The sequence below is a fragment of the Ambystoma mexicanum genome, chromosome 2p (genome assembly GCF_040938575.1).
Source record: "Ambystoma mexicanum isolate Mex_15411 chromosome 2p, UKY_AmexF1_1, whole genome shotgun sequence".
Classification (NCBI taxonomy): Eukaryota; Metazoa; Chordata; class Amphibia; order Caudata; family Ambystomatidae; genus Ambystoma; species Ambystoma mexicanum.
Genome location: NC_090923.1, coordinates 422883695 through 422897736, shown reverse-complemented (window position 1 = coordinate 422897736; position 14042 = coordinate 422883695). Strand labels below are relative to the sequence as shown.

The 14042-nt window shown below is 49.1% G+C and overlaps 1 protein-coding gene across 1 annotated transcript in view; it reads left to right on the top strand.

The window, feature by feature from the left end:
- The window catches only part of LRIG1 (leucine rich repeats and immunoglobulin like domains 1), a 661002-nt gene that overhangs the window by 638560 nt on the left and 8400 nt on the right, over positions 1 to 14042 (top strand). Inside the window, exon 16 of the mRNA XM_069643785.1 lies at positions 11708 to 11857. Within this exon, the coding sequence (XP_069499886.1) occupies positions 11708 to 11857 (150 nt within the window). The remainder of the gene's footprint in view (positions 1 to 11707; positions 11858 to 14042) is intronic.

Sequence of the window (14042 nt, the reverse complement as noted above, 5' to 3'; positions counted from 1 at the left end):
CTCGTTGACGAGGGGACGTAAACGTCTTGCAAGGAAGAGGCGTGCGGGGCACCTCGGTGTCGATAGTTCTGGACCGCAAAGAGTTAGAAGAACTGTGGCCCAGCAAGGGCGTCGAGTCGTCGGCATCTCTAGTCTCCGGATGGTGGGAAACCCACCAGCGGATGCTCCTCGGCGCATCGACTGTCAGGCTTTCTCCAGCAGGATAAAGTGGCGGTGATGCGGACGAGATCGTCCTTGGATCTGAAAGTTCTCCAGCATGGGGTCTGGCATGGATTCACATGCTCATGAATATTCCCCGTCGTCAGGCTGGGAATCCTCGGTAAAGAAAAAACCAGTATCAGTTTCGTTTCTGATCTGTCTTTCGTAGTAATAACCAATCACTGGTCTCTGCGTCATACTGACCACAGCCAATGACTGCCCTCTACCTAAGCACCGCCTCTGGCAGCCATCTTCAGATTTTTACCGCACGTTCATGTGTTGGGATCCTCGTGCTATTGCTCTCGAGCGTTAGTGCTTTTTTTTCGCGCTTTTTCACAAAAAACTTCGATTCTTTCGGTCAAAAGAGCCTCAAGCTCCACCGATCCTACATCCGATCAACGGGGACCCGTGTCGGATTCGTCTGCGCCCCTCAAGGGTGAAGATTTCGTCGAGCTACACTTCGGAGGACTCCAGAAGCTTCTCAGGCCCGGTCTCGGAGATGGCCCAGGAGAAGGGAAGCTCGACGCCCGGAAAGCTGTTCAGGGTCTGCCCTGGATGCCAGCTGCAGAACGTCTTTAAGGAGGACGAACACTCTTTCTGCCTTTACTGCCTTCATGAGGACAAAACGCACGTGGAGATAAAGGCGATGCTCAGGAAGGGCGCCATCGAACTCGTCCCAAAGAGGCTTCGGGGCTCCGGAGTCTACTCCAGATACTTCCTCGTGAAGAAGAAGACGGGAGGATGGCGCCCCATCCTAGACCTGCGACGTCTGAACAAGTTCATCAAGGCGCAGAAGTTCCGGATGGTCACCCTCCAGCACGTCCTGGGTCAGCTGGAGGAAGGAGACTTCCTATCGTCGTTGGATTTGGAGGATGCCTACTTCCACATTCCCATCCTAAAGGGGCACCGAAAATTCCTCAGGTTCGTGGTCCAAGGGCGTCATTACCAGTTCAAAGCCCTTCCCTTCGGACTACGGTCGGCACCCAGGGTATTCACCAAGTGCCTCGCACCGGTGGCGGCGCAGCTGCGCCGCGAGGGGATTCACGTCTACCCCTACCTGGGCGACTGGCTCATCCGCGCCAAGACGAGGGAGCTCGCCGTGGTCCACACGGCAAGGACCGTCCAACTCCTCACGGACCTGGGATTCTCCGTGAACTACGCCAAATCCCACCTGGTGCCCGCGCAAGTCGCACTGTTTCTGGGAGCGAGGCTCGACACAGTGTCCCTTCTGGCCTCCCCGTCGGAGGAGAGGACCAGGACCATCTTGGGCAAGGTGCAACGGATGTTGGTGGCCGACGCGGCCAAAGTGAGGTCCATCAAGTCCCTCCTCGGGATGATGTCTTCCTGCATCTACCTCATTCCCATGTGCAGTCTCCGGATGCGCCCGTTGCAAGAATTCCTGGATGCGCGCTGGATCCAGACGACGGGCAGCTTCGAGGAAAGGATCAAGCTCGACGAGAGCTTCCGACGAGCGATACGGTGGTGGGGCACCCGCGCGCATCTGACGGCGGGCATGGACTTCCAGACCCCAGCCCACCAGGAGACTGTGACCACGGATGCCTCCCTGGAAGGGTGGGGAGCGCACACCGAAAATCTGCACGCAAGGGGACTCTGGCTCCCGACGGAGAAGTCCCTGCATATCAACGTCCTGGAGCTCCGTGCAGTGTTTTGGGCCCTCAGGTCCTTCCTTCCGTCCCTCAAGGGCAAGGTGGTGAGGATCTTCACCGACAACACCACCACCATGTTTTACATCAGGAAACAGGGCGGAACCAGGTCCCCAGCGCTGTCCAAGGAGGCGCAGGACCTGTGGCATTGGGCCGTCGCCCAAGGGATTTTTCTGGTGCCGTTTCATCTGGCAGGGATAAAAAACACCATCGCCGACTCACTCAGCAGGGAGCTGCGCTCGTGCCACGAGTGGGAACTACGGCAGGATCTGGTGGATCGCCTCTTCCGACAGTGGGGCACACCCCAGATCGACCTGTTCGCGACGGCGACGAACACCAAGTGCCGGAGGTTCGCCAGCAGGTTTCCCCAGACGAGGAGCATGGGCGATGCTTTCTCGTTCCCCTGGGAGGGCCTGTTCCTCTACGCGTTCCCTCCCTTGCCTCTGCTAATCCGGCTCGTCAACCAGCTCAAGAGGTCACGGTGCAGGATGATCCTCGTCGCACCTGCGTGGCCGAGGCAGATATGGTTCCCGGACTTGCTGGACTTGTCAGCGTCCCCGCCGATCAAGCTGCCGGCGGACGCGGATCTACTCTCCAGGGAAGGAGGCGCCATCCTCCACCACGACCCGAAGTCGCTGAACTTGCAGGCCTGGCTCCTGCAGCGCTAGAGTTTGGAGGATACGACATACCGGCCGATTGCAGAGAGGTTCTTGCAAAGGCCAGGGCGTCCTCGACTCTTAAATGCTACGGACACAAATGGAAGAGGTTCTCTGTCTGGTGCCACGCACAGAAGATTAACCCTCTACGGATTACGGCTCCCCAAGTACTGCCGTACCTGCTGACGCTGGCCAAAGCTGGTCTGGCACACGCGTCCATCAAGATTCATCTTGCTGCGATCTCCCGATACACCAGAACCACGGGGCGGACGTCCTTGTGGTCTCATCGTCTGGTGAAAGAGTTCATGAAGGGACTGTTCAGATCGTTCCCGCCGGTGAAGGCTCCGGCCCCGGCGTGGGAGCTCAACGTGGTGCTGACCAAGCTCATGGGACCTCCGTTCGAGCCTCTGCACTCGGCCCCGTTGAAGTTTCTATCGTGGAAAACAGCTTCTCTTGTGGCCATCACCTCCGCACGACGAGTGGGAGAGATCCAGGCCCTTTCCTGCAAGGCCCCGTACTTGACTTTCCACGACACGAGGGTAGTGCTCAGGACGCACCCCTCCTTCATGCCCAAGGTACCGTCGGACTTCCATCTCAACGAACCCTTGGTGTTACCTGTGTTCTTCCCGTCGCCTTCGTCGCCGGCTGAGAGGACTTTGCACTCGCTGGATGTAGCTAGAGCGCTGAAGTTCTACGTGGACCGCACGAAGGGTTTTCGGAAGACGTCACAACTCTTTGTGAACTTTGGACCTGTCAATCAGGGGAAGGCTCTCTCGAAGGCTTCCATCTCCAGATGGCTCTCCGGCTGTATCATGTGCTGTCACCGGTTGGCAAACCGACCGCTGCCTGGCCGTCCGAGAGCCCATTCCACCAGAGCGATCGCAGCTACCACGGCGTTCCTATCTGGTGTGCCCCTGCTGGACATATGCAGGGCTGCTACGTGGAGGTCGACGCACACCTTCACGAAATTCTACTGCGTCGACCGGGATTCCAGGGAGGAGTCCAGAGTCGGCCAAGCAGTGCTGCGCAACCTGTTCGCCTGAGGTGAGCCTGGTGAGGAGGTAAGATGCTTAATGTTGAGTTGATGTGATGCTTAATGTTGAGCCTTTGCCACCTCCCGTGGTTGTGCATGTGTGTACTGCTATGTATTCTTTATTCATGAGCATGTGAATCCATGCCAGACCCCATGCTGGAGAAGGAACAAGTTACTTACCTGTAACTGTTGTTCTCCAGCATGGGTCTGGCATGGATTCACATGCGAACCCTCCCGCCTACCCCTCTGCGGCTCTTCACTTGGTCATACTGCCACTTCACGTGCTTCCAAATCTGAAGATGGCTGCCAGAGGCGGTGCTTAGGTAGAGGGCAGTCATTGGCTGTGGTCAGTATGACGCAGAGACCAGTGATTGGTTATTACTACGAAAGACAGATCAGAAACGAAACTGATACTGGTTTTTTCTTTACTGAGGATTCCCAGCCTGACGACGGGGAATATTCATGAGCATGTGAATCCATGCCAGACCCATGCTGGAGAACAACAGTTACAGGTAAGTAACTTGTTCCTTCTTGGGCAAATGGGAGCACGGCGGTTCGAGTCGGCGACGGCGATCGTTGACAGTGAGTGGCAGACAACAGTCCGGGCGCTTCTCCTTGGGATTCCGCAGCAGTCCTATCTCGGGTCGGCAGCCTGTCGAAGGTCTATCTACCAGGGAGCTTTGACAAAGATCAGCTGGTGCACGATGGTCCCTCGTAGCTCGGGAAGAGGGCGCCTTACCAGGTCCTCTCTGGGTCAGTCCTTGGAGACACAGCAGCTTTCAGATTGTGAAGGAGCGCAACAACAATTCTTCTCTTCCAGCAGGGCTTCAAGGTTAAGCTTCAGGTTTACTCCAGTTACTCATCGTAGTGGACTTCGGCTTCTGAACACGATTTCTAGCAGCAAGAGGTCCCCAGATATACTGTTGATCTCCCATTCATTCCGCTGGGTCATACTCGAGCATCCAATCATGGTGAAGGCTTTCATACAGGCAATCGGGCACACTGTGCATTCAGGCCATTCACTTCACTTCTCTCCAGACACTCCCAGCAAGTTGTGTATTGGGACAAGTACCCATCCATTTAACACTCCACACTGCATTCATACCAGTTTCAGGCAGGGCTGTCTCAGTCGTGTCAAGCACCAGATATTAGACGCCCACAACACAGAATGCGTATTCGTCACACACTCCATTCACCCAAGTCCCACCCGCAGGCGTACCCACAGCATACGGTCATTGGGAAGGTTCCAGCCAGACTGGTCAGCACTGCCCCACACTACCATATATGGAACTTCCACCCAACATCCAGTCAGGGGAAGGGACAGAGTCCGGGCTTCCCGGGACTTCGGGAAGATCAAGGTAACAGGCGATGGAAGGAAAGAGGCCACGGGGGCCATCTTGTCTCCATCAGGGATCTAGTGATTCCAATGACAGGGCCTGGGCGTTCCAAAATGGAGGACGCTCAGGGCACCAGTCAATTCAGCACAGAGCTGCCACCAGCCCATACCCTGCTCTGTGGGCCAAAAACATACACCAGGGGCACAGGGTTGTACCCCTACCCATGGGTGCCATAAGGGTATCCCATGGGTCTGTTCACCAAAACCAAAGAGAGCTGCACCGCCAGGAGTCCCACATGAACTCCTGCGCGGAAAACCCGTCAGAATACACGATAAAAAGCAGTAAAGGACAAGGATACAGAAGCCCTGTCCCTCCAATACATTTCCAGCATCACACTTACTTTAAAAAATAGCAATGGGGCACTGCTGTAAGCACCTGTGCGATTCCCCTCAACCCAAAGGACTACCCCTCTCCCACGAAACTAAGCTGGGGAGTAACTATATCAAACCGCTCTTGGAAAAAAGTGAACAAGGCTTGTTGAATCATCATTTTCCAGCATCACAGTGAAAGACCACAAACAAGGGCTGAAAGACATTCAAGGACCTCAACAGAGGCATCGCAGGGAGGTGGGGAAGGCACCACTGTTGGCACCAAATCCCCAAGAACATTTAACATCCTCATATCATAATATCCTGAGGACGGTGCCCACGAGCAGAGGCGTATAACCTACGAAGTTAGCTGGTCAAGGACGAGGAGAGACATCGGAGGAGAACAGACCAAAGGATGGCCAAGGCAAACCAGAGTGGGAAAAAGCAAACCAAGCTCCAGTTCGAGGCTGATTCACATCCCAAGCACACCGAGACTACTGATCCTCTCGAGGGGTGTAACCCGCAGACAACTCACGACACCTCGATGGCGATCCCACGACATAACCGAGATGTTCAGTCAGCTGCAAAGCAATATACACTCCCTCGATGGAAAGATGGACACGTTAACATGTAAGGTGGACCACATGCAAGTCCGCATGGACAAACCTGGAGAAAGACTGGGTGAAGCGGAGGTAAGGATCTCAACAGTTGAGGACAAGGCAGCTTCGACATCTAGGGACTTGCAGCAAATGAAGAGAACGCTGAAAGAACTTGCGGGGAAGCAAGATGACTTAGAAGGTCCAGGAGGAATAACCTCCAAATAATTGGCGTCCCTGAAGCAGTGGACCAGCGGAACATGGAGCATATGGTGGAGGAGATCCTGAGGGATGCACTGGGCCTGGAAGGCTTTTCAAATATCTTCGTGGTGGAAAGGGCATACAGAATACCCAGCGGTAGGAGACCAATACCCGGAGCCCCGCCACAACCAATAATCGCACAAATGCTAAACTATCAGGACAGAGACTCAGCCCTAGGGAAGGCGAGGGAGAAGGGGGCCCTTGCATACAAAGGGGACACAATACAAATCTTCTAGGATTTCTCTGATAAAGTCCAGGCGTCATGTAGAACTTACATAGAGGTGAAGAAGACGATGCGGGAGAGGGGAATTCGCTATGCCATGATGTTCCCAGCCAAGCTCCGGGGTGGAGCACGAAGGGCGCACACTGATCTTTACGACCTTGGTTGAAGCCAATGAATTCCTTAAATGCCAACCCGGAACCCAAGACCCAGGGGGCACGACAGACTGCACCAAAATGAGTATAATCCTCAGGGACCGTGAAACTACAGACTTCAGAGAAAGAAACTAAGGGGCCAGGAATGGTCCTGAGCTTAGTAAGTGTAGATACCTGGTCGGGCCATTGGTTGCTGCCAGAGCGGAAGCAAGTTTAACTGACCTAAATGCTGGCAGGTTGGGATAGCCAGCCCAACGAGGGGTAGGGAATGTACATTACTGACAGGTGGGGGAGGAGGAGGGTAACTGGAAGGGTGAACACCGAGAGGAAGCATCGCAACACACGGAAAGGAATGGGTTACACAACAGGGACGGTCTGGGATTAGTCTAGGGCACACCTGTGACCTGAAAAGGGGCTTGGAAACAGGAGTGCAATAACTTGAGTTATGGCGGGATTGATTAGATGCCTCATATGGAATGTGCTAGGGCTGAATTGCCCATCGAAGTAGGGTCCTCCTTTATCTGCAACGTCACCAAGTGGGAATTGCGTTCCTGCAGGAGACACACCTCCCACCGGAAGCTGAATCGAACTTCTGCAAAACCTGGGGCCGCCATCAATTTATCTATTTTAATTTTTTTCTTCTTACTCATCCTACTTAAAAGCAGTGGGGCATTCTTGTTCACGGTGCAGGGGGGTTCAATTTAATCTTCACAATCGGAGATAGCGAAGTGAGGGGGCTGATGGTGCGGGGCACGATACAGGGCCGCTTGTATTGCCTAGTTAATTATGGGCCTAATCAGGACAGTCACAACTCTGGAATGGCTTAACGAGCACTTGGGGGAGGCTCCATCAGGAAATATAATCTGGGCAGGTGATTTTATTGAGGTGATGGATCCGGCACAGGACCGCACAACAGGCCCAGACTAAAGGATATAGTGAACTAAAGGGAATGAGTCGGACATGGGAACTAGAGATGCGTGGAGACTCAAAAATCAGGGGGTGCGACAATATACCTTCTCATCTGTTCATGGTACTGCATCGCGTCTGGACAACTTCCTGATTTCTCAGGCACTGATGGGGGTCATAATGGAGGTCACCTTGGCCCACACGCTGTCAGACCACGCACCGGTACTATTAAAGATGGAATTGACGGGTAGGGCGAGGGAGATGAAAACATGGCAATTAAAAAGTGAGGCTTTGATGGACATGTTTCGAGAGGGCATATCGAAATCTATAGATGCCTTCTTTGAGACTAACGAGGGCTCGGTGGAGTCTGCAGGAATCCTCTGGGAGAGTTGTGATACGGGGAGAGTATATTGCTAAAGAGGTGGGTATGCAAAAGCAGATCTGATGCGAACTGGGCGTTGTGGAGTCACGCATAAACGTATTACAGATGACCGAGGGCCTAGAGACCCCCGGCCAGCAGGCAGAAACTGAACAACTCCTGAAACCGTTTAAGACCTTGGCACACATGGAGGGGAAAATACTAGGGTGGGGAGCAGCCGTGAGGCAATATGGGGAGGGCTGAAACTGGACAGGCTACTGGCAAGAGCTACAAAGTTGGAAACGCACACGGGGCGAGTCACCGCTATAATAGATGAGCAGGGAATGGAGAGATTCGATGACGCTGGGATAACACAGGAATTCTGCCGTTTCTATAGACACTTGTACTCCTCTCACACACACATACCTCCCAAGCAGAGTTAGAAGGATACTTAGACCAGGTGGGTCTATATTGGTGTACAGAGGAAGAAAGAGCTAGACTGAATTGCTAAATATCTTTAGAGGAAGTACTGGCGGCCATTCGATCTCTGCCCTCTGGGAAAGCCCACTGTCCGGACGGGTTCAGTGCAAAATTCTAGAAATACTACGAGGCAAAGATAGGTTGCTGCTGCTTACAAATGTATCACCAGTGCCCTTGAAGGGAGACTCCCTGGCTCTGCACCAGTCATAGTGGGTTGGAGCATTTCAGGTGTTATAGAAATGATCTGATTTTTCTCTATAAGCCAGGCACCTGAGTTTTGGAAAGATTGACTTTGTGATTGTGGTTTCAGGCTGCCACCAAAAGATTAAAGCGTAATTTTGAATATGGAATTGTCGCTTTAGCAGCGGTCTACCCTCCTGCTTTCTGAGAGCACCCTGTATTCTGCTTTCATCCATCTCCCTCCTGTTTACTAGATACTGGTTCTCTTAGGTACTTGGAAATAGCCAAATCGAACTGCACGCTGAGACATCAGCCCAGGGAATTAACTCCCATGTCCTTATCCAAGTGATGCTCAGATCGTGTGGCTCTGTGGACCTCAACCTACCGCCATGCTGCTCATCTGGAGAATAGAGGTCATAGGCCCAAGCAGATGCACTGCTGCAATCATAGCCGTGGGTGGCTACCGTACCTATCGGTGCTGTTGTGTACCGTAGCTCATCACTTAGGCTATTCTTCCACAATTCGTTTTCTTGCAGTGCCCCAGGACTGCAGCAAAAATTGGTTTTCTGTATTGTTGTCCACCCCCTTCCTTTTAGTTTTGTCTTCTCTCACTTCCCACCTTCACTCCACAATTTCCCACCCTCTACCCCCCAACATTATAAAGAAAGGTGCTTCACCTTTGGTTTGCCTAACCTAAATTGAGAGAATGTTCCCAAGTAAAATAAAATCACTCTAGGTGTAGAAACGTGAAGCAATTGATACATTGAATTGTTTACCAATTTTTAATATTGCTTTCACATTTTAAGTATTGTAGTCCAGGTCTAATTACTTACATCCAGATTGTGCCTCTAGTGTTGGTATTATTCCAAGATCTCATTGAAGCCATCTTCAACAAATTTACAATGCAAGTTATATCCTTCCATGGGAGGCCAATAGTTATGTCACATCTTGATGGAGAGCAGATTTGACAAAGAGGCTCTTGGAATCAAGTTTGGACAGTTGTCATAAAGGGTATTTTGCTACCTGGAGAAAGAATACCCTTTGACATGATGGTCTCACTTTCCCCATACCTATAAGCCTTATCCAAGCCTAGGAATAACATACAATTATTCTTGAAAGACTTTTTTCCACCTGCTCTAGTCATGTCGGTGCTGGTGGTGGGAAAGGACCTATATGATCTGGAATCCTTCAGTCGAATCCATATTCCGATTACTGGCCATTGTCAATAGTCTGAGCATCTGGGGCTGTTAACACAAAGCGGTGTGCACACCTGTTGCTGGGCAGGCCCTTTTGCATATGAACCATATCGTCCAACAGTTTTAGGTTTCACCACAATCTTGTGCTAGTTTCCACAAGTTTGTAATGGGAGAGACTAGTGCCCGAAGTACCCTAAAATACCTTTGATAGTATAAACTATTTTTTACTTGGGGATCCTGGATGCTATTTTTACTCGATACCATGTTTAATGAGACTTGGCTCATAACTGGATGCAGGAAAATTGAGCAGTTTCCCCTAACCGTTAGCATTATTTAAGACTGCATAGAAAGCATTATAATTTTGCAAGCATTTTCTCGTGGCCCTAAATTGATTACCTTCATATTTTCGACCACATCATGGTTTATGAAAACTTATTTTCCCTTGGATATGCATGTGTTGTGCTCTTTGTATCTGGGCTATCCTGATAACCATCCCTAGTGAAGATATTTTTCAGAAGCTAGATACTAGGTATACAAACCTGTTCCTTGTCTTGCTAGATCTATTGTTGATGAATTTGAATTTTCTGATGTCTTAGGACACCTGAGATTCTGACATTGCACCTGGAGTCTCTTACCATGTTGAGTTGCATTATACAATCATTTACTTGTACATTATTGTACCTTATGTATAACATAAATATTTGTTATAATTTAAGGGTTATCTGCTTGGATATTTTGCCTTGTAATTCTGGAACCACGGTTCACAATAGTCCAACGCTGCATAGGTCTTTCTATTGAGATTCTGCTTTGACACGTAGGATGCAGTTCCCTCTTGTTCTACATCGGGGTGTGGATAGGTCTTGGAGACTGCCCTTAGGTTCGTTGTCACTCTTGCACTTCCTATCTGGGCTTGTGATAAGCGAGTGCTTATTTCTCTCTCTGTGACTGCCAGTTGAGAATTTCTGCAGCGTCTTTAAGTGAGGGCTCTGGCTCAGTCCCCTCACAGGAATGGGAGTTTTTCTGTTGCTGTCTCACAGCTGAACCCCTTTCTTTACAGTGATTCAAGCTATGGTACAGTTGTAGATGCTGATTCACATATGAGGCAAATGTGCTTGTAGACAAATCATGGTTGGTGTGTGTATACTAGTATCATAAAACACCACTTTCCCAAAGTCATGGTCCCCTTCTCCCAACAAATACGTAAAAGCAGTTGATCGACATTCAAATATAATCAACACTATGCACATAATACATTGTACAATAAATAAAATATTGCTACAATATACACCCAACTTGCAACTGAGCTCACCAGGAAACGTCTTACTCAAACAGATGACAGTCGTGTTTTCCTCATCCTTATTCAAATTGTTAGAAACGAGCATCAACGCACCAACATATTCTGTAATCATTAGCCAGCATGAGGTCATAAGCCACTCTACATTGTCTAAAACCTGACATCTTTAAAAGGGAATCTGATATCTTCGCCCGGTGTTATTGTACCAAGGCCAGAAAAATAAGGCATGCATGTTGGTTTCTAGTGAAATGCTATCACATTGGCAGCTTGTATCCTTTACATTTGTCCAATTCATTCAATATGGCAGCTGATTAAATCTTCATTTCGTTAAAAATAAAATTATTTGGTAACATTACCATGCATAAATGGTAAATAAGCTAGTACAGTTGCTGTCATGCCCGGGGACCATGTTGGCTTCATGTGTTGCTTCTTCTTAATTCCGCTATCTTACTGATAGGTGAAACAAAAAGAGAATCTTTCACCGAATTTGATAATCTCAAGGTAATTCAGCACTTTGAATAGATTGTTAATCTACTCTGATCTCATTTTATTCTTTAGGTTGAATAGGACCTTGGGTATAATTATATTCAAGATGGCCCTATCATTCGTACAAATAGGCAGAGTGCAAAAGGGCCAATTCTTAATTGTTCAGGTCACAATAATAATGCTAAACATCTTCAAAACAAAATAAAATGAGTTGTAACGCGCCAGTTGATAAACACAGGGGTTTTGTTCTAAACAGAGATATGTGTTACAATGGGTACGAAAAATCGATCCTTACAGGTGCCGGTAACCTTTCTTGTAGGTTTGTGCCACGCCAGTGGGGAAAAGAAACCGAATAATGAAGCACACAGTGATGCCTGTAGGCAGTCGAAGCAAAGCACGGGCTGCAACACGAATGAGGCTTGTAAAATGGATGATGCCGGAGACGGTGTACTTAGCCAGGAAAAAACAGGTATGTAGTTAAATGCTTTGTTTTAAATATTATACTCTGTGTTTGTGAAAATAGATTTGTGATTTAATTTGGAACTCTGAACCTATTTGACAACATCGAACAGCTTGCTTTTATGAGCAATTGTTTTTTTTTAAATTTAGCATTACGAAATAGTCTTTGCCTGACATTTTATATCAGCATTTATATGTGTATTCTTTACAAATTAAAATGTATTCCAATCTTTATAATTTTTTTTTGTGATAGATGGCAAACCATAGCTGACTCCCTTCCGTGAAGGAGGGGCGGATACATTTATATGTATTTGTTTGTTTATGCGGCAGAGCCCGCAGGCATCAGGGCGCAGAAAAGGAAGAAGCAGGGTCTGTGTCACTGGGATCTAATTATTCAAATAGGATAGTTTTCAAACGCTTTCTAAAACTCGGGAGATTCGTGTCTGCACGTAGATCTGTAGGCAGATTATTCCATGCTAGAGTGGCCTGAACAGGGAAGGACCTTCCTAAGCCTCTGGTCTGGTTACTTCTAGGAACTGGCATACATATGCCCTCGCTAGACCTAGTGGCTCTCCTGGGAGTGTGGGCTTTTATGCAGATTTGTAGATATGCTGGGGCCTGTCGATAGTGACATTTGTGGACAATGGTAAGTTCCTTAAAGCGGGTTCTGGCTTCAACTGCAAGCCAATGCAGGCTTTTTCTGTGCGACAATACCGGTTCGTGTCTGCAGACGGCATCATTTGGTACTGCCTGCAAACGTCCTAGGCCTCCCTTACTCGCGCAAATATGTAATGCACTACAGTAATCTATCCTAGGTGTGATCAATGCTCTCACCAGGGTGTTGCAGTTGACTTCTGAGACGTTGGGTTTTACTAATTGCAGTTTTAGTAACCGCATTTTGAATGTGAGCATCTGAGCTCACTGACGCTTCAAAGATAACTGCCAATGTTTTAACGTTGGTGACGACGGGAATAGAATGATTATCAATGATGAAGCCAGTGTAACTATCCCAGAGTTTTCCTCAGGCCTGAGGAGAGCCAAAGAGAAGCAACTTGGTTTTGGCTGAATTCAAGAACATACCCTTATTGGCCGTCTAGTTCTGAATTGAATTATATTTCGGCGATACTCTTTCAGCGTCTTGCTCATATACTCCACAAAGCGCAATCACCAGCTGTGTCGTCGGCATAGTAAGTAGAACCTACTCTCAATTCATCCAGCAGGACACATGGAGGTTGACAAAATATATTGAACAAGGAAGGGGAGGGACCTGCGCCCTGAGGTACACCGGACCTCAACATTTCTGCCTGTGAGCTAGCAGTGCCCCAGATGACTCCGGACATCCTATTGCCCAAGAATGGTCTAATCCAGGTGGTGGCTTTCCCTGAGCAGCGGCCTATATTCTTCAGCCGGTTTAAGCATCACATGGTCCACCAGGTCGAAAGCTACTGAGAGGTCAAGTAACATCAGCAGCCCTGCCTTACTTTTGTCTAAGAGAAGTAGCATTTCAGTCTGCAGGTCCACCAAGGCGCTATCCGTGACATGGTGCGCCCTGAAGCCGGATTGCTTGGGGTGCAATAAATCTGACCTCAAAGTGGGCCTGAAATCGTGCAGTAGCCACTTTATCAATTACCTTCAATAAGAAAGGTACCCCTGGACATGCGCCTCAGATTGGAATAGTCTTTGGGGTCCAACCTGTTTTTAAACATTTTTTTATTAACTGGGTCACAGCTACCTTTCTCAAAGAATCAGGGATCTTGCTTTCTCCAAAGGATGCGTTGGTAAGACAAACTAGAAATGTGATGAAAAAGCTAATTTATTAGCAAGGATAGCGGGAGGGTTTCTCTGACACATGTATCTAGTTATCAAGTCTCCTTCTTGAATAGGCCTAAAGATGAAGTTACGTTCCCCCCACCTGTACCAAGTCAGTGATGCAGGGTTCCTCTTGGGTCATGCTGATTACCACATACTAAGATGTTCAGAAAAATTGTTAGGTTTACAGATTGGCAGCAATTAATACATATGCTGAAAATAGGACAGAATTTACTGGCAGCTAAAACTCACACTGGTTGCGACATGAGCAAAGCAAATACCAATGCGCTTTCTGAGATCACCCTTGTTGGAGTGTGCTGATGGCTGTGGAGTGTTGCCCTTAGTTGGAGGGTAAGAACGTCAGTCGATCAAATACCCTATGCAAG